At 45.0% G+C, this 19856-nt stretch overlaps 1 protein-coding gene across 2 annotated transcripts; it reads right to left on the bottom strand.

The window, feature by feature from the left end:
* Positions 1 to 58: 58 nt before the first annotated feature.
* On the bottom strand, positions 59 to 19760 carry tbc1d2 (TBC1 domain family, member 2). 2 transcript variants are annotated; one of them, XM_061251079.1, is made up of 14 exons: positions 19415 to 19760; positions 18327 to 18774; positions 15554 to 15677; positions 10019 to 10142; positions 8681 to 8808; positions 7800 to 7999; positions 6605 to 6961; positions 5733 to 5843; positions 4966 to 5138; positions 4036 to 4536; positions 2816 to 2936; positions 2424 to 2609; positions 1892 to 2013; positions 59 to 1155 (listed from the first exon to the last, which is right to left on the bottom strand). In XM_061251079.1, the coding sequence occupies exons 1-14, from the start codon at positions 19435 to 19437 to the stop codon at positions 969 to 971; spliced, it is 2805 nt and encodes a 934-aa protein (XP_061107063.1). In that variant the 5' UTR covers positions 19438 to 19760; the 3' UTR covers positions 59 to 968. The 2 variants fall into 2 exon arrangements, with proteins under 2 accessions (XP_061107063.1, XP_061107064.1); XM_061251080.1 differs by lacking the exon at positions 19415 to 19760 and having other exon boundaries at positions 15554 to 15673; positions 18327 to 18406.
* Positions 19761 to 19856: the final 96 nt, after the last annotated feature.

The raw sequence follows: 19856 nt of genomic DNA, 5'->3' as shown, positions 1-19856 counted from the left end.
GTGTGTGCATACTAATACTCCTTTAAATTAGAGGTAAAACAAAAAATATTCAGACAGCTTTGTGTACAAATATTCATTTAAGAAGAAAAATGCTGGCTTCATTAGAAAACAATACGAAATATACATGTCTGTACAGATATCTTGCAATATACCTTCTGATTTTTTTTCTGAGTGGTTTGCATATTTAATTTGGAAAATACAGTTAAATGAGAAACTTTTGTAACTTGTATAGACATACAAATTTGGAGAGAACCATATCCCCAGTATGCAATATGTACAGCTCCATGCTTAAATAATGCTATAAAAAAATAATCTGCCTCAAAACGAGATGGAACATTCTGCCTTTCCATAATTACACCATGGAAAGGGATTTTAACGGCATGCATGATGTCATCCAGTGTATTGTCTCTAGCTTCCTACCTATTCTTTACCTTTCCTGTTCTACAAGTATGACGAGTGATTGCAGTAACTCCGTTCCTACTGTAGGAGGTGCTGTTTGCACACTAGGATGAAGCTGATTTGGCTTGGGATTGGATGCCAGTGTTTTAACAGGTTTGCATAATAACAGCACTCTTGGCCAAACCAGAGCTCGGGTGACCCCGATTGCTCTGTCACACTCTTGGGCAAGCTTATTGCTACACTGCCCTCTAGTGACTAGTCACTATGACTGTCCCTCTTTCACTGACACCCACCTTTTGAGTCCAAAAACGACAACAATGAGCATGTAGTGTGAAGTGCTATAAATTATACAAAAGGATTACTTCAGAATCTTGGTCAAACGTTAATCTTTGCATGGCTTCTCGTTTAAAAAAAAAATGTGATGGGCACACGGTTCATTTTGGCAGGAGAAACATTCAGGGCTTGCTCCACTGGCCTGCAGTGGTCAGGCTTCCGGATCCTTCCTAACCTCAGCCTCTTTCCTTCAGCCCCCCACCCCCCAAAGTACCCGCGGAACTCTCCGGACTAGGCTACGCGTCTTCGTCGTCCTCCGGCTGCTTGTCCTTGCGGTCGGGGCTGTCGGGGACGAAGGCCTCCTGCAGGCTCCGGAGCTGGGCGAGCTCGGCCTGCAGCCGCTCCAGGTGCAGGGCGCGGCGGCTGCGGAGCTGCTTCAGCGGGAAGGGGTTCATCTCGTTAAAGGCGATGTTCGTCAGCCTCCTGTGGGAAGGCAGAGAGCAGGGGGGGGGGGGGTAATGAGCCTGTTCCCCGGGGCGCGTCTCCTGCCTCGTCGACCCGAACGTCTTTAGCGCCCAGACACCTTTCCGATTTCGTTCACACCGTCGTTTCAGGTGGCCGTCTCGTTAGCGGGTCTTCGAGTTTAACGAGCGCTCGAGAATTTGGGTCAGCCGCACGCGGGAGGCTGCGACCGACATGGGATTTCAACCCCGAATTTTTGCGGGGCAGACCCGCGGTATTAAATCATTGTCACAGCTCGTTCGGCCGTCTCTGTGGTGTGGGGTTTTTTCGATTATAATAACGGTGTCTACAGTGCACTTCTCTGGTGCTTGCAATCTCCTCGCATGTGTTGGGCACAGTCCTCTGCTGCTATACTGAATTATTTATGAGAATATGTGTCTAATGCAAAAATAGCTGCTGAGACACTGTTGCCAGGAACTTGCAGCAGTAATATACGGTTAAGTGCAGAAGAGGGACATCTCTAAGTGGGGAGAAAAGTCTCAAGGTGCAGAGTACATTTAGTTCAGGTTATGCAAGGCAGTGGAACTTTTAATTGTATAAATATTTCAGGTGACATTACATTTTCTACCTTCTGTAGCTTGGAAAAGTCATTTAAATTCTAAGCTGCCACCATTACCACAAGGCAGTTGTGCACTCTGGGTCTGTGTAACTCAATGGGAGTCACGTGCTTGCCATCCACCCGTATGTACCCCTTTACCTGCTGTCAGAGATGGTTTTGGTGAAGAACCTCAGGTACTGGTAGATCTCTACACTGTCGTGGATCTTCAACATGTCCTCCTCTTTGTACTTGAAGAGTGCCAGAGTGTAGCGGAATATTACCTGGAAAATAATTCATTCAGACTCATTCATTCCGATGTCCATCTCCTCATGCTCATGCTGCTTGTATATAACTGTAATATAAGAGAACTGGATGGACACAGGAGAAGAGGGGATTATCTCGGGTCTGCTGTGGCTTCGTGTTTTGATGGTTAAATTCACGGAGGGGGAACCGGGTCTCAAATCAAATTAAGTAAATTCTTAATTGCTTCTCCAGTCAAATTAAGTAAATTCTGTGGCACAGGGTATTTGTGCAATGATTTGAAACAATTTCTTGACAAAGGCTGGGAAGCTGAACGTAGAGCTTCTCTGGATCTTGAGTACCCACCTCACACACACACACACACACACACACACACTACCCTTATCGAGTGCCCTCGTGCAGTGAAGCAGTGCCCCTTTGTGCCCCCTACCTTCGTGCCCTCATACAGGAAAGCATCCCACAAACGCAGAAGGATGTCACTGGCTAGGCACTCCACAAACACCACCAGGAACCAGTTGAAGGTGATGAGGGAGACGTCTATGTTGTGCTCCTCAAAGTGGGCCATCAGCCTGGGCATCTTCTCCACCATGAAGTCCTTCAGGACCCTCTGGTCCACCTGTGGGAGACAAAAGCTCAGTATTATCTGTACCCAGGTCTCACGTTTGTCGCCACAATGAACAACAGGAAAGTCAACAGACGGTGACTACATACACTTAGCACCATGGACAATTAGCTGTAGTATCTGCATTGTAGTCCATAGCAACAGTGTCAGCAGCACACTCACTCTCGCATGGGAAGAGTTGCATGCTCCATCTCACTCACCTGAGAGGCAATGAGGTCCTTGCTGTAGTAGTCCTGGGGCATGATCATTTCCACCACAGCCACCAGGCACCAGAAGGCATCCTCCTCACTCTGGAGCACCAGGAGGGCAATGGCAGCCAGCCTTAGGATGCAGGAGGGTGGAGTTAAACTGCTGATTCACATCGTTATCATCGATAAAGCGATGGAGTTTTAAAATACCATTGCCAAAGTTTCATTTTGCCTTCAAAGGCCTGATATTTCCCATTCAGCTTTAGCTCCAATGTTTTGCACTCAACATGCACGGTACAGGCTAAGGTTAGCTGAAGGGTGTGCTTGCCTGTCTAGTTAAATATGCATGTCTGTGGAACAGGGCACTGCCCAACAATGCACTGCATGTAATAGGGAGGGGGACTGTCACTCTTAAGGCCATGTTGCCATTGTTAACTACTTGTACCAGTTGTGCTACTGTACCATTCATTATGAAACCCTATACCTATTATTCTGTAGGTTAGAACTTGTATTACTGTCTATAGTTGGTATTCCGATCCTGGCAGTGGTAAGGCAGATATATTGTACGTGTTCACACTCAATTGTAGTTGTAGATTAACAAGTAGAGTACTTGTTATGGTCCTGGCACTGTTTAGTTGTAGTAATGGTACATGGTTGTAGAAATGGTGCATGTTTAGGCCCTGGTTGTAGTAATGGTACATGGTTGTAGAAATGGTGCATGTTTAGGCCCTGGTTGTAGTAATGGTACATGGTTGTAGTAATGGTACATGTTTAGGCCCTGGTTGTAGTAATGGTACATGTTTAGGCCCTGGCTGTAGTAATGGTACATATTTAGGCCCTGTTTGTAGTAATGGTACATGTTTAGGCCCTGGCTGTAGTAATGATACATATTTAGGCCCTGGTCGTAGTAATGGTACATATTTAGGCCCTGGTCGTAGTAATGGTACATATTTAGGCCCTGGTTGTAGTAATGATAAATGTTAAGGCCCTGGCTGTATTAATGACACATGTTTAGGCCCTGGCTGTAGTAATGGTACATATTTAGGCCCTGTTTGTAGTAATGGTACATGTTAAGGCCTGGCTGTATTAATGATACATGTTTCGACCCTGGTTGTAGTAATGATACATGTTTAGGCCCTGGCTGTATTAATGATACAGGTTTAGGCCCTGGCTGTAGTAAAGGTAGATGCACTTTTTTGGCCCTGGCTGTAGTAATGGCGGAGGCGTTTCACCTGTTGAGTCCCTGGCAGTATCCGATGGTGGGGTTCTGCCAGGAGAAGGCCAGCAGGATGCGCTGGAGCTGCTGCACGGCGGGGTTGGAGGGCGAGGAGAAGCACCGGTTAGTGGTGAGGGTGCGGTGGAGGTCCAGCTGGATCTGGCGGAAGGCCGGGTGCTGGGAGGCCTGGGTCTTGCCGCACAGCTCCTGGTACCGGCTCGGGTAGCGTTCGCGGAGCGAGGCGGTGCGGCCGTGCACCAGCCAGCGCCACACCTGGCGGCGGTACTCCCGCGGCACGCCGGCCCGGAGCAGGTCCTTCAGCTCCGGCGAGGCCGCCAGCTCCCCGGACGACCGGCCGCTCATGTACTGCGCCCAGCGGCCCAGCAGGGGCCGGTCCACGGCCTCCTGCTGCAGCAGGTTGTTGGAGCGGATCTCCAGGGCCTGGATCTTGGCCAGCAGCCTCATGTCCTCCACCTCGTAGTCCGGGATTATTTTGAAGCCGTACTCGTCATACTCCCTGAAGGAGAAGGCAAAAGGCAGAGAACATCAACGTCAAACAATCCCTCTGCCCGTCCTTAGCCATCCTCAGAATATAAGTCCCCTGCTTAGTGATCCATGTTTATTTACTTTTTTGTAAAATAAATATTATTGTCTTGATATTATAATTAGACACTTTCAGGAATGTATTTTACTATTCACTTGGCAGTAACCAGAAATGTGGCCTTTGTTACTCAACCTAAAATGTTGCTTCTGAGCAACACTTATGGGTGAGTAATCAGTCCTGAGTCATTAGCCACTCCTGGCAGAAAGCCCGTATTTGCTTCCATTGCCTTACAGTATATGTGGCCACATGACTGAGACACACAGAAGGAGGAGGTTCCAAGTAGCCTGTCCATGGAGTTAAACAATGCGTAGGGCACCGGGCCTTCGAAGGACGTTCCCTTACCTGACGGGGTTGAGTTTCAGGGCGTCGTTCACGTCCCCCTGCAGCGCATCCTCGATCAGCTTCTTGATCTCCTCCTTCTGGGCGTGGTCCAGGCCCTTTGTCCCTTGCAGCTTACGCAGAACGCCCAGATATCTGCTCTCCACCTGACAGTTCTTAGCCTCCAGATAGGCGCACTGCCATTAGCACACAGACGCACGGAGAGCACACATTCGTTATTAACAGTCACCTGGCATTTACTACCCGCCATTTTCAAATGAATAAGAAAGATATTTCTGCATTACATGGCGCACATCAGTAGAAGAGCACTTTGAAAACCGTGCAGAAATTAAGCTCTGTGGATGCTCATAACTGTGGTAAGACACCTCACTGTGGAATTGGTTTATGTACATTTTTGGTGTTTTGAAGCCACACGAAGATGAACCTGCGAGGTACGTTTATCAGGGTGAGCTGCAGCGAATATCGAGAATACTCGTCAGATTTCAGCAAGACTATCTTGATACTACTCCAGGAAAGTGTAAACATAACAGAGTTGGAGTTCCAAACTGCTGCTTTGCTAACCACGACCCCCTGTTCCCCACAAAGCACGACTAGCCACAGCCCCCTGTTCCCCACAAAGCACGACTAGCCACAACCCCCCTGCTGTACCCCCTGCGCTCACATTGGGGGTACAGCTGATGGAAGTGTGGGAGCGAGAGAGCAGGTGAGTGACTGCCATACTGTCCCAGTTCACATTAGGCCTGTTAGACCGCCAGGCCATGCTAACCCACCTTCACCATCAGGTTCCTGCCCTGCTCCGAGCTGTTCCGCCACAGCTGCGTCAGCTGGTAGATCTCCGAGTTCAGGAACTTGTTCTGGATCATGTAGGCCTCAATGTCGTCCTGTAGGTGAGGGTGAGGATTATTCATTATTCCTTTTGACCCACAGCTGTTTGACTCACCACATTTGGTGATGTCTCCAAGACAACGTGATTCACATCTCGTCTCGCTCAGCTGTGTGGGACCCTCCCAGTTCCGTGAAACGGAGCACGTCGCTTCTGACAGCAAGGCTCAAACTGGGAGCTTGTGTGACTGAGATACTGCGGACCATTTCAAATGGAAATAGCTGCTTACAAACACAAACCTGCTTCAGAACAAACCATTGTTTTGGAGAGACTTGAGGCATCTCACTGTTAGTGCCTCAGGGTCTGCAGCTTCAACACCCCTGGCGGCTCACCACAGCAGGGGCTCAGGTGAGTCCTTTGGTCTGGACGTGGTTAAGTGGTGAGGCCTTTTTCACTCCCACCAGTAACACTCACTCCCGTGTACTGCGGCCTACTGGTGTCAAGTGGGCAGACTCACTGCACTTTCTGTGGTTAACGCAGCTGACTCACTCAACTGTGAGTGTGACTGTTAGGCCGCTCTGTCTTGAAATGAACTGCAGGCTTCCAGGTTGCTAGCATACGCCGTTAGCCTGGGAATGAACAGCAGGCTTCCAGGTTGTTGGCATGCGCCGTTAGCCTGGGAATGAACAGAAGATTTCCAGGTTGCTAGCATACGCCATTAGCCTGGGAGTGAACAGAGGGCTCCCAGGTTGTGGGCACGCGCCGTTAGCCTGGGTGAACTGAACGGAACATGTCCCGGACAGTACAGTACCGTCTCACCTTGAGGTTCTGGACCTGCGCCTGCTGGTGCTGGAGCGCCCGGGCCTCGGACCGGGCGCCCACGCGCTCGGACAGCTTGAGGACGACCTCCTGCTTGGCGCGGCTCTCCTCCACCATCAGGACGACGTGCTCCTGCAGCTCGGCGATGTGGCCGTCCTTCCGCGCCACGCTGCGCTCCAGCGCCCCCTTCTGGCGGAGCAGCTCCTCCAGCTGGGCGCTCAGGTCGGCCGCGTGCCGCTCGCGGTGCCGCAGCAGCTCCTGCCGCTCCCGCTCGTCCTCGGCCGACAGGAACTGCGCGCTGGCGCGCTTCTCCCGCTGCACCGTCTCCAGGGCCTTCTGCAGCAGCTGCACCAGCTCCTGACAGGAAGTGACATCACAGACCGGGTTAGGCTAGGTCAGGGTTTTGATTTCGAGCACCTCCGTTCGGAGGAGGGAGTATTTTGTGAGTGTATTTTGAGTGCAGAACCGATGTCTTTTCACTGTAGCTTAATTAAGATGTGACCCTGGGGGTTAAAGGCAAAATGGATGGCCAATGGAGCCCAAGCCCCAGCCACATTCTTTTCTTCTCACTTAAAACATTTATTGACTTGATCTTCTTAAAGAAGTCTTGTAGACATAAATGGCTTGTTCATGAGAGGCCAGCGGAGAAGGTGACAGTAACGCAACTGTACTGTATCAGTGTTGTAATACTGTAACCACACATTACAACACTGATATGCAGAAGATCTCTGAACACACAACGCATCAAACCTCTAAGTGGATAGGCTACAGCAGTAGAAAACCAATAGGTCTAAAAAATATGTCTGATAAATAGCTAATAAAGTACTCACTGAGTGCTTCTGATCTGACAAATAAACAGTTTCTATTTATAATATACCTGTTTGAGTTATGCAAAATGAGTGAAGCTTTGGTTATTTCAATGCTGAAATTCTCCCTTTCACTCCAGTCTTCATTTGAGGATTGTTTCTCTTGGCTCTGTGTCCAGGTTGACAGGCAGAGTGTGTTTATCTTTTTTCTTAAATTCAACTCAACTCAATTTTACTCAATTTTAGAAGACAGGCAGATCCACTGGAACTCTTAACTTCTGACCTGACGGAGACCGAACTGGTCAAAACGTTCTTCCTCATTTTAATGAAAAATACTGCCAAGAGATAATTAAAAGCAGGGTGCGGGTATTACTTCATAACTTTATTACCTTCTGAGCCTTGACCTCCTGGGTCAGAGAGAAGACGTCTTGTTGGAGACGGGAGGTCGGGTCCGTGCCAATCTGCCTCCACTCTGCGGGCATGGTCGACAAGCTGCCGCTCTTCTTCTTGTTGCGTAGGGTTGGCGACAGCGACTGTGTCTTCCTCCTGGAGTTAGCCAGCAGCACAGCCACGTCGAGGGTGAAGGGAACTGCAGAGGAAGGCACAGTTGGGAAGTGGGACACAGTGAGTCCTGTCTGATTCAGCAGGCTTTTGTGCTCTGTGTTGACGTGTTCAAGACAACGTCTCTCTCCCTCTGCAGTGACAGTAACACATATGAGTTCTCATATACACACACACACACACACACATTCAAAAACATAGACACACATCCACTATAAGCACACAAACACACCCATACCCACACCCAAAGCACACACACTGCCCGCTTCCCATAAGCTTTTCTGTCAACCACAAAACATTTCTAGCAAAGCCACTGCAAAACTGTATGACCACCAAAACATATGAAGGAATTCCATCTGTGTTGGACTGTGTAGTTGCATTGGTGGTCTAGTAAGCAATGTTTGTAATGGTGCTACTGCTCATGAGAAAAAGCATACGATGTGACAACCACATAGCAGGAATATGTCTGTAGTAAAGTATCTGTATAGGGCAGTGTTTCTTCAACTCCAGTCCTATGGACCCACTTGCCAGAAGGTTTTTGTTGTAACCAGGAACTCAAACACCTAATTTAATAACTGAACCAATCAAACTACCAAAAATGACCTTGATTAGATAAATCAGGTGTGTGAGTTCCTGGTTACAACAAAAACCTTTTGGCAAGTGGGTCCATAGGACTGGAGTTGCGAAAACCTGGTATAGAGAGACGTACCGGGAGTGTCCTGGCTCCTCTTGGTGTTGGTCTCTGTGCCAGAGGGCTCCTGCTGCTCCTGGCAGTGGGGATTACTCCGGGTTACCTCCCGAGGAGAGCGGTTCACACGCAGGGTGTGCACAGAATTCCTGACAAGAGACACGCAGGATGAGCTTGCATGCCTCCGGCTGTGTCACACCCTTCCAAACTCCTGCCACACACAGCCTGCAGAATGGACCGTGCGCGGGCTGACAGAGAGCGCTCCAGTTTGGCAATCGTTATTTCTCTTTTCGTCACAGTGCAATTTTGAAACAATACTTGAAATACAAGCTTCCCATTTTTACTGCCAGACAATTTCCCCCCCTCTCTTCAAAGTAGGCAAGATTCACTTCTCTCCAGTGGTTCAAAGCAGTTTTCTCAGAATGTCCTGAAAATCTCAATCAGAACCAGTACCCAATTCCCCTGACTATACAGACTATACACTGAGCACTTTATTAGGAACACCTGTACACCTTCTTATTCATGCAATTATCTCATCAGCCAATCATGTGGCGGCAGTGCTATGCATAAAATCATGCAGATATAGGTCAGGAACTTTAGTGAATGTTCACATCAACCATCACATAAAAACAATGTGATCTCAATGATTTTGACCATGATATGATTGTTGGTGGCAGAGAGGGTGGTATGAGTATCTCAGAAATAGCTGATCTCCTGGGATTGTCACACACAACAGTCTCTGGAGTTCGCAGAGAATGGTGCAAAAAACAAAAAACATCCAGTAAGAAGCCGTTCTGTGAGCATAAATGGCTTGTTCATGAGAGAGGCCAGTGGAGAAGGGCCAGACTGGTCAAAGCTGACAGGAAGGTGACAGTAATACAAATACTGTAACCACACATTACAACAGTGGTATACAGAAGAGTATGAACACACAACGCATCAAACCTCTAAGTGGATAGGCTACAGCAGAGTGTATATCTGACAAACAAATGGTTTCTATTCATAACATGAACATTTCAATTTTATATACAGGTAGTCAGTGCTGGAAATTGACATGAAATAAATGCAAATCAGTCTTAAATATTTGGCTGCCACCAACATAACACTGAAAGTGAAAGTGGTCCAATTGTATTAAGTACATACTTCACTAAATCCCATGCCAACAGCTTTCTCGGAAATAATTTCACAAGAGCACAACAGACCTTTCAATAAAAATGCCCACATTTGCTCACACGATACCATTAACCGCATACGGAACAAACGGGCCGCTCTACTAAACGCAATAGGCATGCGCAATGCAGAAGCGCATGCCTAGCCGCAGCAGGGGGTTCAGTGTGAAGAATAAACGTGTGCACTCACTGAATCTCAGTCACGGGGTGCTTGAAGGAGACGTTGCTCAGGTGTCGCTGTGGAGCAGGCAGCCGGGCGGCCTCCTGTCCCACCACACCTGTGGGGCTGTTCACCGGAGGCAGGAAGTCCCCTTCTGCATCGGAGCAGAAAAACATAACAAAAGAGAGAGGAATGATGGTGGACCCACAACAACCCCGATAGAATAACACGGGCTACTTACTGACATATGCAACAGTAGTTACGCCGCCTGTTAAAAATAGCTCAGTCGCAGGACTGCATAACAATCAACTGGTGACCGTGCTTAGTTTCCTCACAGTGCATGGCTGTGACAGTCTAAAATGTGACGGAGAATCCGCCTGACATCCTCCCAATGCTCATTCACTCCGGGTCAGATCCTAATGGAGAGTTCTTCCGAAGGAGGAATCATCAGGTTTTTGTTAGTCCTTGGCTGTTAAGTAACCATTTTAGACCAAAGAAACCAGGTTAGCAAGTAAAAAATGAAATTCAGCAGATTCAACACCTGCTCTGACTGTGTGTGTGTGTGTGTGTGTGTGTGTGTGTGTGTGTGAACATGACACACTCATACAGGTTCATATTCTCCTGACATGAGACAGTGTTCACAAGGAGCAGCAGCTTACACAGCAGTCATTCAAGGGCTCCTAACCCTGAGAAAAAATAAAAATAAAAATAATAATCCTAATGGATTTTCTAGGCATTTCAAAATCAGACGCTGAAAAGAGACCAGATATTTGGTGTGAATCTGAAACCCCTACTGATTTCAATCTCCAGTTAAGTATGTTAAAAGACAACAGGTCAGAGAGCTAATGATTCAGCACTTTTGCAGTCTCAAATTCCTTTGAAAAATCCTTTTTAAGATTTTTTTAGTCTGAGTGAGAGAACCTGTAAAAATACATGTGGGAAAAGGGGGGACACCTAAATGTTTCTCTTCCAATTCCAGTGCATTTCCCTGTGATTATATAAATAAAAAAAATCTCATCTGAATGTTGTCTGGTCATAACAACACAGGTAGACAGTTTCACTTTCTGCTCTGAAACCTGAGACTTATATGGAGTGATATGGAGAATAGAAATGTAGGCCTATTACATCAGAGGACTGGTGGGAATGTTCCCAGTCAATCCCTTGAACATGCCTCTTCATGACAAACAGAGCTCCGCCCCTTCCTTCTTAAATCACCAGGCATTCCCGTGGAGAGCGTCCTACCATAGGAATCTCTGACTAACTGCAGTGGCCCACAGCCAAAGACTGCAACCCCTGGTGATATCAATAACATAATTATTCTGTTCTTATCTCACATCCCCAGTGGATTTTTGCCATATCCATGTACCTGTCAACTACATTTGAATTTCATTTCAGTTAGTATGCCTGACCCCAGATCGCTTCCAGCAGAGGTTCTGATTGTCACTCAACCCGTTTTTGCACTTCTCCATGTGATAGTTGGCTTGAAAACAACCAAAATAAAGAAACAGGTGGAGGGTGAATGATTACCCTATGGCTGCACCGTTCATCTATTTCTTCTGTCTGCAACTGAGTGCAGTTCCACATGACGGTTTCAATGGAGTTCAAATTACAGTAAAACAAGATCTGTAATGGAAAGTAATTGGCAAGCAGACAGAAACACACCACATCATTAAGTCGTATCCGTTGCTCAGTCAGTAGAGCATTTGCTAATGTTTCTAAGGGTACTGCAAAATGAAATAAAAAACACTTCCTTACTGCAGTTTTTATGCTGGAAATGAACTATTGCCCATGGTGGCTGTGGGGTCTCACACTATTACTTTTAATTCAATATACTGATTCATTAAAATCTGAATCACATTTTTGGGGAGAATCAAATCAAAGCATAACTTCTTCGGGGGGCAAGATTCCACAAGGAATAAAAGCACAGTACAAATAACCAAGTGACATACTCGGCATTGCTAGTTATTGACTGCAGTTTGCCAGTACAGTGCAGAGAGGCAGTTGAGAAATGATGCATGGTGCATGCAGGAGTAATCACTGCAGCGGAATCAAATCAGTGTAACAAACAAGCCAAACGGCTACTTCCTGTCTAACAACTCCTACCCCACCCCAGCACACACCAGCTCTCTAATGTCAAATCACTTGCTGTTTTATTTTTCTTATAATTGGAATATAAGGTTTTCAAAATAGTGTTTTTTCTCCGTTACAGGATGTTGGGGATGAAATGAAGCCCAGTAGCAGGAGGAAAGAGAGCTATTTTAGGCACTCAGTGGTACCTGCTGCTAAAATAACAACCTGTTTCCCCACTGACTTGTTTATTTATGGACAGAGCCAGGCTCGTGATACATTCTTCAAATGTTTATCACTCCTGTGCATTCAGGTTTTCATTCCCTTTCCTTCAGCCCATAAACTATTATATTTGAACCTGGCTGAGGTTTTTCTATTCTATGTTGCAGGAAGGAAAATAATGATAGACATTCCTTCATTCAAAAAGGGAGTGCTCTCTTTTGACAGATACATCAACTGACACAAAGAGATTTTATCTTTCAGGCACGTTAAATACCAAAACTTGCCTCAAATTATCGTACTCAGTAATCCGATAGGCTACAGAAATGCCTTTTGGAGCCCCTGTGTCATCTTAGGTGAGGAGCACCCTCCATTTCAGGATTTTACAATCCTCCTAACCTCAGAATGTCAGACTACAAGTTCCCCCCGTCTTTCAATTCTATATCATGCCTTAAACATGTCATCCATAATAACTAAACAGATTTCATACATAAAGGATAAAGTACAGAATAGTGTGCATGGGACTTGTATGACTTTTCTTTGACTTTTGATGGTTAGTATACCTCACACCTCATAACACACCAGTCATTCAAGTTTGACTTTCACAGCCCCTTCTGGTAAATACTGAAGGAGGAACAGACCATGTGGTTTACCTCGTCCTAAAGGCAAGACATACCAACTTTTTCTCTTTAGCAACTAAGGTTCCAAACAAACACTATGCCTGAGAACAGTTTAACAAATTATTTAATGCCAGAATACCCTTGGATGACATGCTATGTAAGCCTTAAGCCAAGAGTGTTTGCTGAACTAAATTTCAAACTAAACTTGACCTCTCCTAAACTAACCGTGAACAAAAACATCTTCCACAGGAATAAAGAAAACAGGCTGTCGACACTGGAAACTGTCCATGGTCATTTTCCTTTCACTCAGAGGCAATCTGTCCTGACCTCTGCACTTAAGTCACATGACTGTGGGCACAAATGGGAGCCGATCAAACTGGAGAGGCATGAAACTCAACACATTTCTTCTGCAAGAACTGCTCTCAGATATGGAGACACACACACACACACACCCACACATAAGCATGCAGTCACACACACACACACACACACACACTGTTACACACACCCACGCACTGTCCCACCCACACATAAGCATACAGTCACGCACACACACACACTGTTACGCACACCCACGCACTGTCCCACCCACACATAAGCAAGCAAGCAAGCAAGCACACATGCAGGCACACACACACATGCTAGTGGGTATAGTGGACAGGACTGGGTTAGTAAGTGCCTTTGGCTACTTATGCTTATAGTAACTACTTTTATATTACATGCGTCTTACATTGTTTTGGTTCTACTGTATTTTATCATTTTTCTCCAAAGAGCCACAAGAAATGCAATTGGATGAGATGCAAATAGTATGTATTATTGTATGTAAATAACAAAGGAACCAGCCACTTTTCAAAACTGAGAACAGAATAAAACAGGTTCTGTTTTTTCATTGCATACAGTACAGTATATGCCTCTAGACATACAAAGAGCTCTAATATGCAAAATAAAACTGGTATCCTGGAATAACTTGTTTTATTTATTTCATGGTTTGAGCGTATATATATCATGTCCATTTATAAAACACTTCAGTAAGATTTTCCTTTGGCTAAGACTTGATTGTTGATTGTTAACACACCTCAAACCTCGTAACACACCAGTCATTCTGGTTAAAATTCTAATTCAAAGTTTCTTTGAAATTAAAGCGCTGGAATTCTTTGTCATACGCACTCAATTATATATACAATATATACAATCCTAAACATTTGTATTAAAAAAAGAAAAAAACAATACAGATGTCTAAATTTTTATGTAGATAGTTACTTTCCATCAGAAAAAGACATTGTTGGTGATTGAAGGTGAATACCCATGCAACAGCATGTGACTGACTGGAATCATTCACTGTACAGAGCAGAGGAAAGGAAACTACTGTCTCAATATTTACACAATTCAACTATTGCTACAGGATTTATCATCTTGTGACTAAAACTGTAATTGTCCTTTTATATCCCTCAGGGGAAAGATAGTTTTACTTCTTCATGTGAAGTGTTTTTTCCCTGTTTTCCCAATGATCTTTCCCAATAATCTTTCCTGGCATCTTCCCACCAATTTCCTTCCTGTGGTGAAAGAAAAGTAATGGTGGTAACTATGGTAACAGCATTGTAGGCCCTTGCCGTGTTCAAAACCAATCCAGACTAAAGACTATAGGAAAACCGATTAATCTAGGTGGTTGAATGGCAGATTATCATTGTTTGAACTCTTTTCATGTTATGAAAGCTTGTTATAAATGTTCCTTCTGATGACTTTATCAGAAATACTCATGAAATCATATGCCGATCCTGCATTTACTTGTCTGATTTAAAGTGTCCTTCAGTGACAATCAGCTCAAGATTCCAGACACTTACAATAAGTATAATTTCAGGCACCTGTGCTGTCCTATTAATAATAACAGCATAGTCAGTTGACGTTGTACAGAGAAACCACAAACATCTCAAGAACACTGATCTGAGGTACATTTGCATGAGCTTCTGACATCCACCCTGCTTTGATGTGCAATGTAGCCTGCAGGTCTATGCTGTACACATGCACAACTATATTTAGGGTCCTTCAGAGATGCTCTCATCCCCTTATATGATGTCTCCTTTCTACACTCCATTTACAAAGCTGGATATTTACTGAAGCAATTCAGTTCAGTACCTAACGAAGGGATATAACAGCAATTCCCCACCTGAGAATCACATTTACAACCCCAGTTCCCTAACCATTCTGCTATACTGGCAGCCAATGTACACCGTTCTGTATAAACAAACATCAGTCCATAGAGTATGGGAAAAGACTGACTTTCCATCTCTGAAATTACTATAGTAGTTGTTCAGTTTGGTACGGTTTGCCTGTTCTAGGATGCCTTAGTGCATTAGTAACCTGCAGTTGCCCAATTTCTCTCAGTTGGCGCATCTCGCCTGTGGATCAGCAAATACGTGTTACAAACTACCGAGGACACATTGGAAAAAAACAAGTCAAATACATTCCTATTCCCATCACCACCTTATTCCCTTGGCCCACGTAGCATTCTAAAATAGCAACCAGTTGACACATTTATTTTCAGGACTGAGCACAGCAGAGCTGCGCAGATCAGGACTCTATTGAGTTTGTGGTACAGGGTGCCATGTCATTAGCTGGCAGAGCACGCCCTGCAGTCTGCCTGCAGCACCGAGGGCCTTACCTGCACACTGGGTCTGCACGTCTGCGCAGGTCTGCGCAGACTCGCCCGTCGGACAGTCTCTGTTCTGCCATCGCTTCAGCTGCAGCTGCTGCAGCCAGTACATCATGGCCTGGTGACTCACTGCCTGGAACACAAAGGTCTTCACGTTAAGAGACGGAATGGCTGTGTGTGTGTGTGTGTGTGTGTGTGTGTGTGTGAGGGAGAGAGAGTGTGAGTATGTGAGTGTGTGTGTGAGAGAGTATGTGACCTCAAATGTATTTGAGGAGGCAAAACCACACAACCGTTGACACTAATAAGTAAGCCTGAAGGTGAACCTTCAGTGTTTCACATACTATTTAACTAGACCTGCTGTATGTGGTGAGAATGAAACTACGATACTGCTGTTGAATAGAGCTAAATTTATAGCTGCTTTTTACATTGCTCTCTAATTATCATAAATATGAAGGGTAACAATATAATCTTAAATTGTCATTGGGCATGTTTTTCACAGGGTAAAACATTTTACAGGATCCTGTGCTGAAATATCCAAGATCCGAGACGCAGATCTGAATTTCTATTAAATACTGAAACAGCCTATGTAGCCATGCAACAGATAAAATGATTATCACAGAGGAGAATTACATATTTTCCCTATCTGCGATGATAAAACGTCCTTTCATTGTAGCACAGCTGTTGACCCTGGGGCACTGGGGAATCTGTGAAACACACACACACAACTGTGCCACTGTTTCACCACCATGTACACGCTGCAACACTGACCACAGCCCACATATGCTACTGTACGCTGCTCAATGCGGGCAACCTAGTGCAAGGTTCTGCATTTTGGTATTCTCCCTTTTCAGACATACCGTTACAGTTAGCATACTCTAAAATGTGGGCATACTTCCCCCGGAAAAAAACACAAATGCTACGCTTTGCTCATCACAATATACACCCAATTACACGGTCATGCCACTTGTGAAACCTCTCCCATTCATTTATTATGTTTATAATGTCAACCGCAGTAATTGAATTACAGGTACTTCCCATCATGACAATTCGGTTAAAAACAAAATATTCAGTAACATTCCAGGCCAAAAAAAAGATGACTTATTTAATGGTAAATTCCTCAGAGCTCAGTGCTCCATTGAGGGCCAGAAATAGAATATGGGGAGAATTCATTCAATTGGAACTAACAATGTGATCCAACAAGGACTGTAGTCAAACTTGTAATGAGCTATAAAGAAATGTATAAGGAAGATGAATATGAAGAAGACATATACAGAGGTGCATGGCAGAGAAGTTTCCTTTTAATAAAACTTGTAATTGAGCTTTAGTAAAGCAGTACTGGTACAGCACATAGTAATCCGGGTCTGTGTATGAAATACTTAAAATGCACGTGATTGGCACATGCATGTGCAGACAAAACCTCAGTCACCCCAGACAACAGAACAAGAGCACGCTACAGTCATTGCGGCACAATGACCAATGCAATAAAACACACAAACTTCCTCTTATCCCCAGCAACCCTACACTCTTTCATAAATCTTCTCTTTAGTAATAACAGGACAATATATAAACCATAGGGAACCAGATATGTGACCTGCTCTATAAAAATGAGTCGCATTGACCATATATTTGGAGAATGTAAGCTTTGAAAGAATACAGAAGTTATCTTTCTACTCCAGATATCAAGGGAGTTGTGCCCAGAGTGCCACCAAACCATGTTTTTGAGAAAAACGGCTTCAAAGTTTTGTCTTTACATTTACATTTTAGTCATTTGGCAGACGCTTTTAATCCAAAGCGACTTACAAGTGCGAGTTATGTCAAGAGGCTAGGAGACTACTGACACTAGCCTCAGGAAACTCTGGGGCTATACCTTGTCATCTTATGTATAATCTGTTTAAAACTATATTTTTACTCTGAACATTTACTCTTGACATGAAGCCACACAGACCATGAATGCGAATCATTAACATGTAGCCAGGAACGCAGCTGATGTGGTTGTTTGTGACTGGTGAACGGTGACACGCTGGCTAGCAGTATTTCTAATGGTATAATCTCTTACCAATTTCAAAATAAAGGCTGAGAACAGCGCTGTTGTCTTGGCACGCCATTGTTTAATGCCACTGGTTTAATTTCAAAATGGGCTCTATTAACCTAAAGCTATCTGAGCTGTCACTTCATTGCTGATTTGACTGCTCTCATCTGCTTTAAGTCATTTTTGCAACAAAAAAACTGTTGCTAGATGTTAGTATAGACATAAAAGTAATAAGACAATAGATCAAACACATAACATGGTAAGGCAACAATTCGTCATTGGCAATATATGTAGCCTTCAATAACATCAGTTGCATCACTGAAGTGACTACTCACAGGCAAGTTTCTGACAAGCAACAGAAGTAGCCCCTGCCCGCTACAACTACATTGTAGATTTCCATCCATCCATTACCTGAACCCGCTTATCCTGAACAGGGTCGCAGGGGGGCTGGAGCCTATCCCAGCATACATTGGGCGAAAGGCAGGAATACACCCTGGACAGGTCGCCAGTCCATTGCAGGGCACACACACCATTCACTCACACACTATACCCACGGGCAATTTAGACTCTCCAATCAGCCTAACCTGCATGTCTTTGGACTGTGGGAGCAAACCAGAGTACCCGGAGGGTAGATTTCTTCTCTCTAAATATGCGTAAGACTCTGAAAGACACATCAATAGAATAGCATGCAAGGGACGTTTTCTGTTCTTTTCTGTGTTCCTAAATGAGGCCAACATAAACTTTTGGAATTACCTTCAGGATATAGGTCCGCTCTGGGGTCTCGATTTCAAATGTGCCCCTGTCCGCCTGGAGGACGTAGCCGAACGTGGCGTTGCAGAGCTCAATTCTGCCCAGGGGGTTCACGTCTTGGGCAGTCCTGTAATAGAACAACTGGCACTTCCCTTCTTCATAAGTGAACCAGCGTGACTTCCAGTTCTTCAGACGGCCCCCGAGCTTGCTCAGGTAGCCGCACAGTTTAGTGCCGGAGGCCTTGGTTTTGGGCTCGGGGCCGCCGGGGCGAGGGCAGGCCTCGTTGCGCTGTTCCCCGGTTCGCACTGCGCCCATTCCGTTGACGGTGACCTCTCCTGGGACGCCCGGCGCGGCGATATCATCATTCACAGTGGGTGAGCCTGTCTGGAGAGGAAGTGCTGGGGACATGGCAGCACAGGGAGTTCCGTCTGGGTATTCCTCCTCCGTCACGCTAAGGACCAGACGGAGCAAAGAATGAGTGAGTGTTGAAAGGGGATCAACTATATTAGACTATTAATGGACATTGCGCAATGATAGACACAGCTCAAGAAAGCAGTCACAATGGACTAAGAGAATATGTTGACATGCTTGGCTCATGTTTATCCAATACACATGTACGTATATCTGAAAGACTGAGTAGGTATAGTAAGCACTTACAACCCTCATCATAAAAGTTCACATTGATCTAGGTATATCCCATCTGTCCCTGTACCCATCCATACAATTAAGCAGGTACAAAATGAGGATAGGCATTAATAATATGTTTTATTATAGTTTATTATTATTTGTTATATTATTATTGTTTATTATATGCATTATTATGTTTAATCTGTTTAGATGGTAAGCGTTTCCAAACTGTTCAGAATTACAACAATACTTGAAAATGAAAACTTTCCTATTTATATTACTAAGAAATTTTACATTTCGGCTCCAGGAATACGGGACAGTATCCATTCAGCAAGCAACAGGCAAAGTATCCTACCAATGAAACCTATCCGTAGATTTCGCACTGACTACAACAGCGTCCAAACTTCAATCTACTGAGTTTCTACGAGTTTTTGAGTAATTAGATGTCGAAAAAGGTCACTTACGTGATTTTCTCAAATTCCATCATGTCTCTCGAAATGCTTTGGGAAAGAAGCTGCCTGCTACCACCACCTCCACTCAAGAAAGGGGAAAGGAAAACTGTATCGACAACGAAACTACTAGCTAGTTATTAGTGGAATTTTTATTCATGTTTTTTTTTAATCCAGGCGGCCAACACATCGAATACCCGTGACCGTCCTCAGATTAAATTAATACGTGACCAGCAGGTAAAGTTTAATTCCAGAAGTCCAGCTTCGAAAGAGGTGGTCATACATCCAATCAATCCGCGTTTGCGATATTGATGACTTCATGTTTCAAAGAACACTCGGAGAATGCCGTTGACAGCAACAACAGGGCGTGCTCTCTGTCTGAAGTTACAACAGGGCTAGGTGTTTCTTTTCATTTAGAAATGGGCTGTTCCTCTAGACCAAGTGCACTGTCTGTGAT

The sequence above is a fragment of the Conger conger genome, chromosome 8, assembly GCF_963514075.1.
Source record: "Conger conger chromosome 8, fConCon1.1, whole genome shotgun sequence".
NCBI lineage: Eukaryota > Metazoa > Chordata > Actinopteri > Anguilliformes > Congridae > Conger > Conger conger.
This window is presented reverse-complemented; position numbering and strand designations above follow the sequence as displayed.

Excerpts from the sequence above, each read along its gene's own strand:
- tbc1d2 (XM_061251079.1), bottom strand. The coding sequence starts at position 19,437 with ATGATGGAATTTGAGAAAATCAC. Across the intron at positions 18,775-19,414 it reads ATGGAATTTGAGAAAATCAC|CGTGACGGAGGAGGAATACC; the intron begins GTAAGTGACCTT and ends TCTGGTCCTTAG. Across the intron at positions 8,809-10,018 it reads CACCCCGTGACTGAGATTCA|GAATTCTGTGCACACCCTGC; the intron begins GTGAGTGCACAC and ends GTCTCTTGTCAG.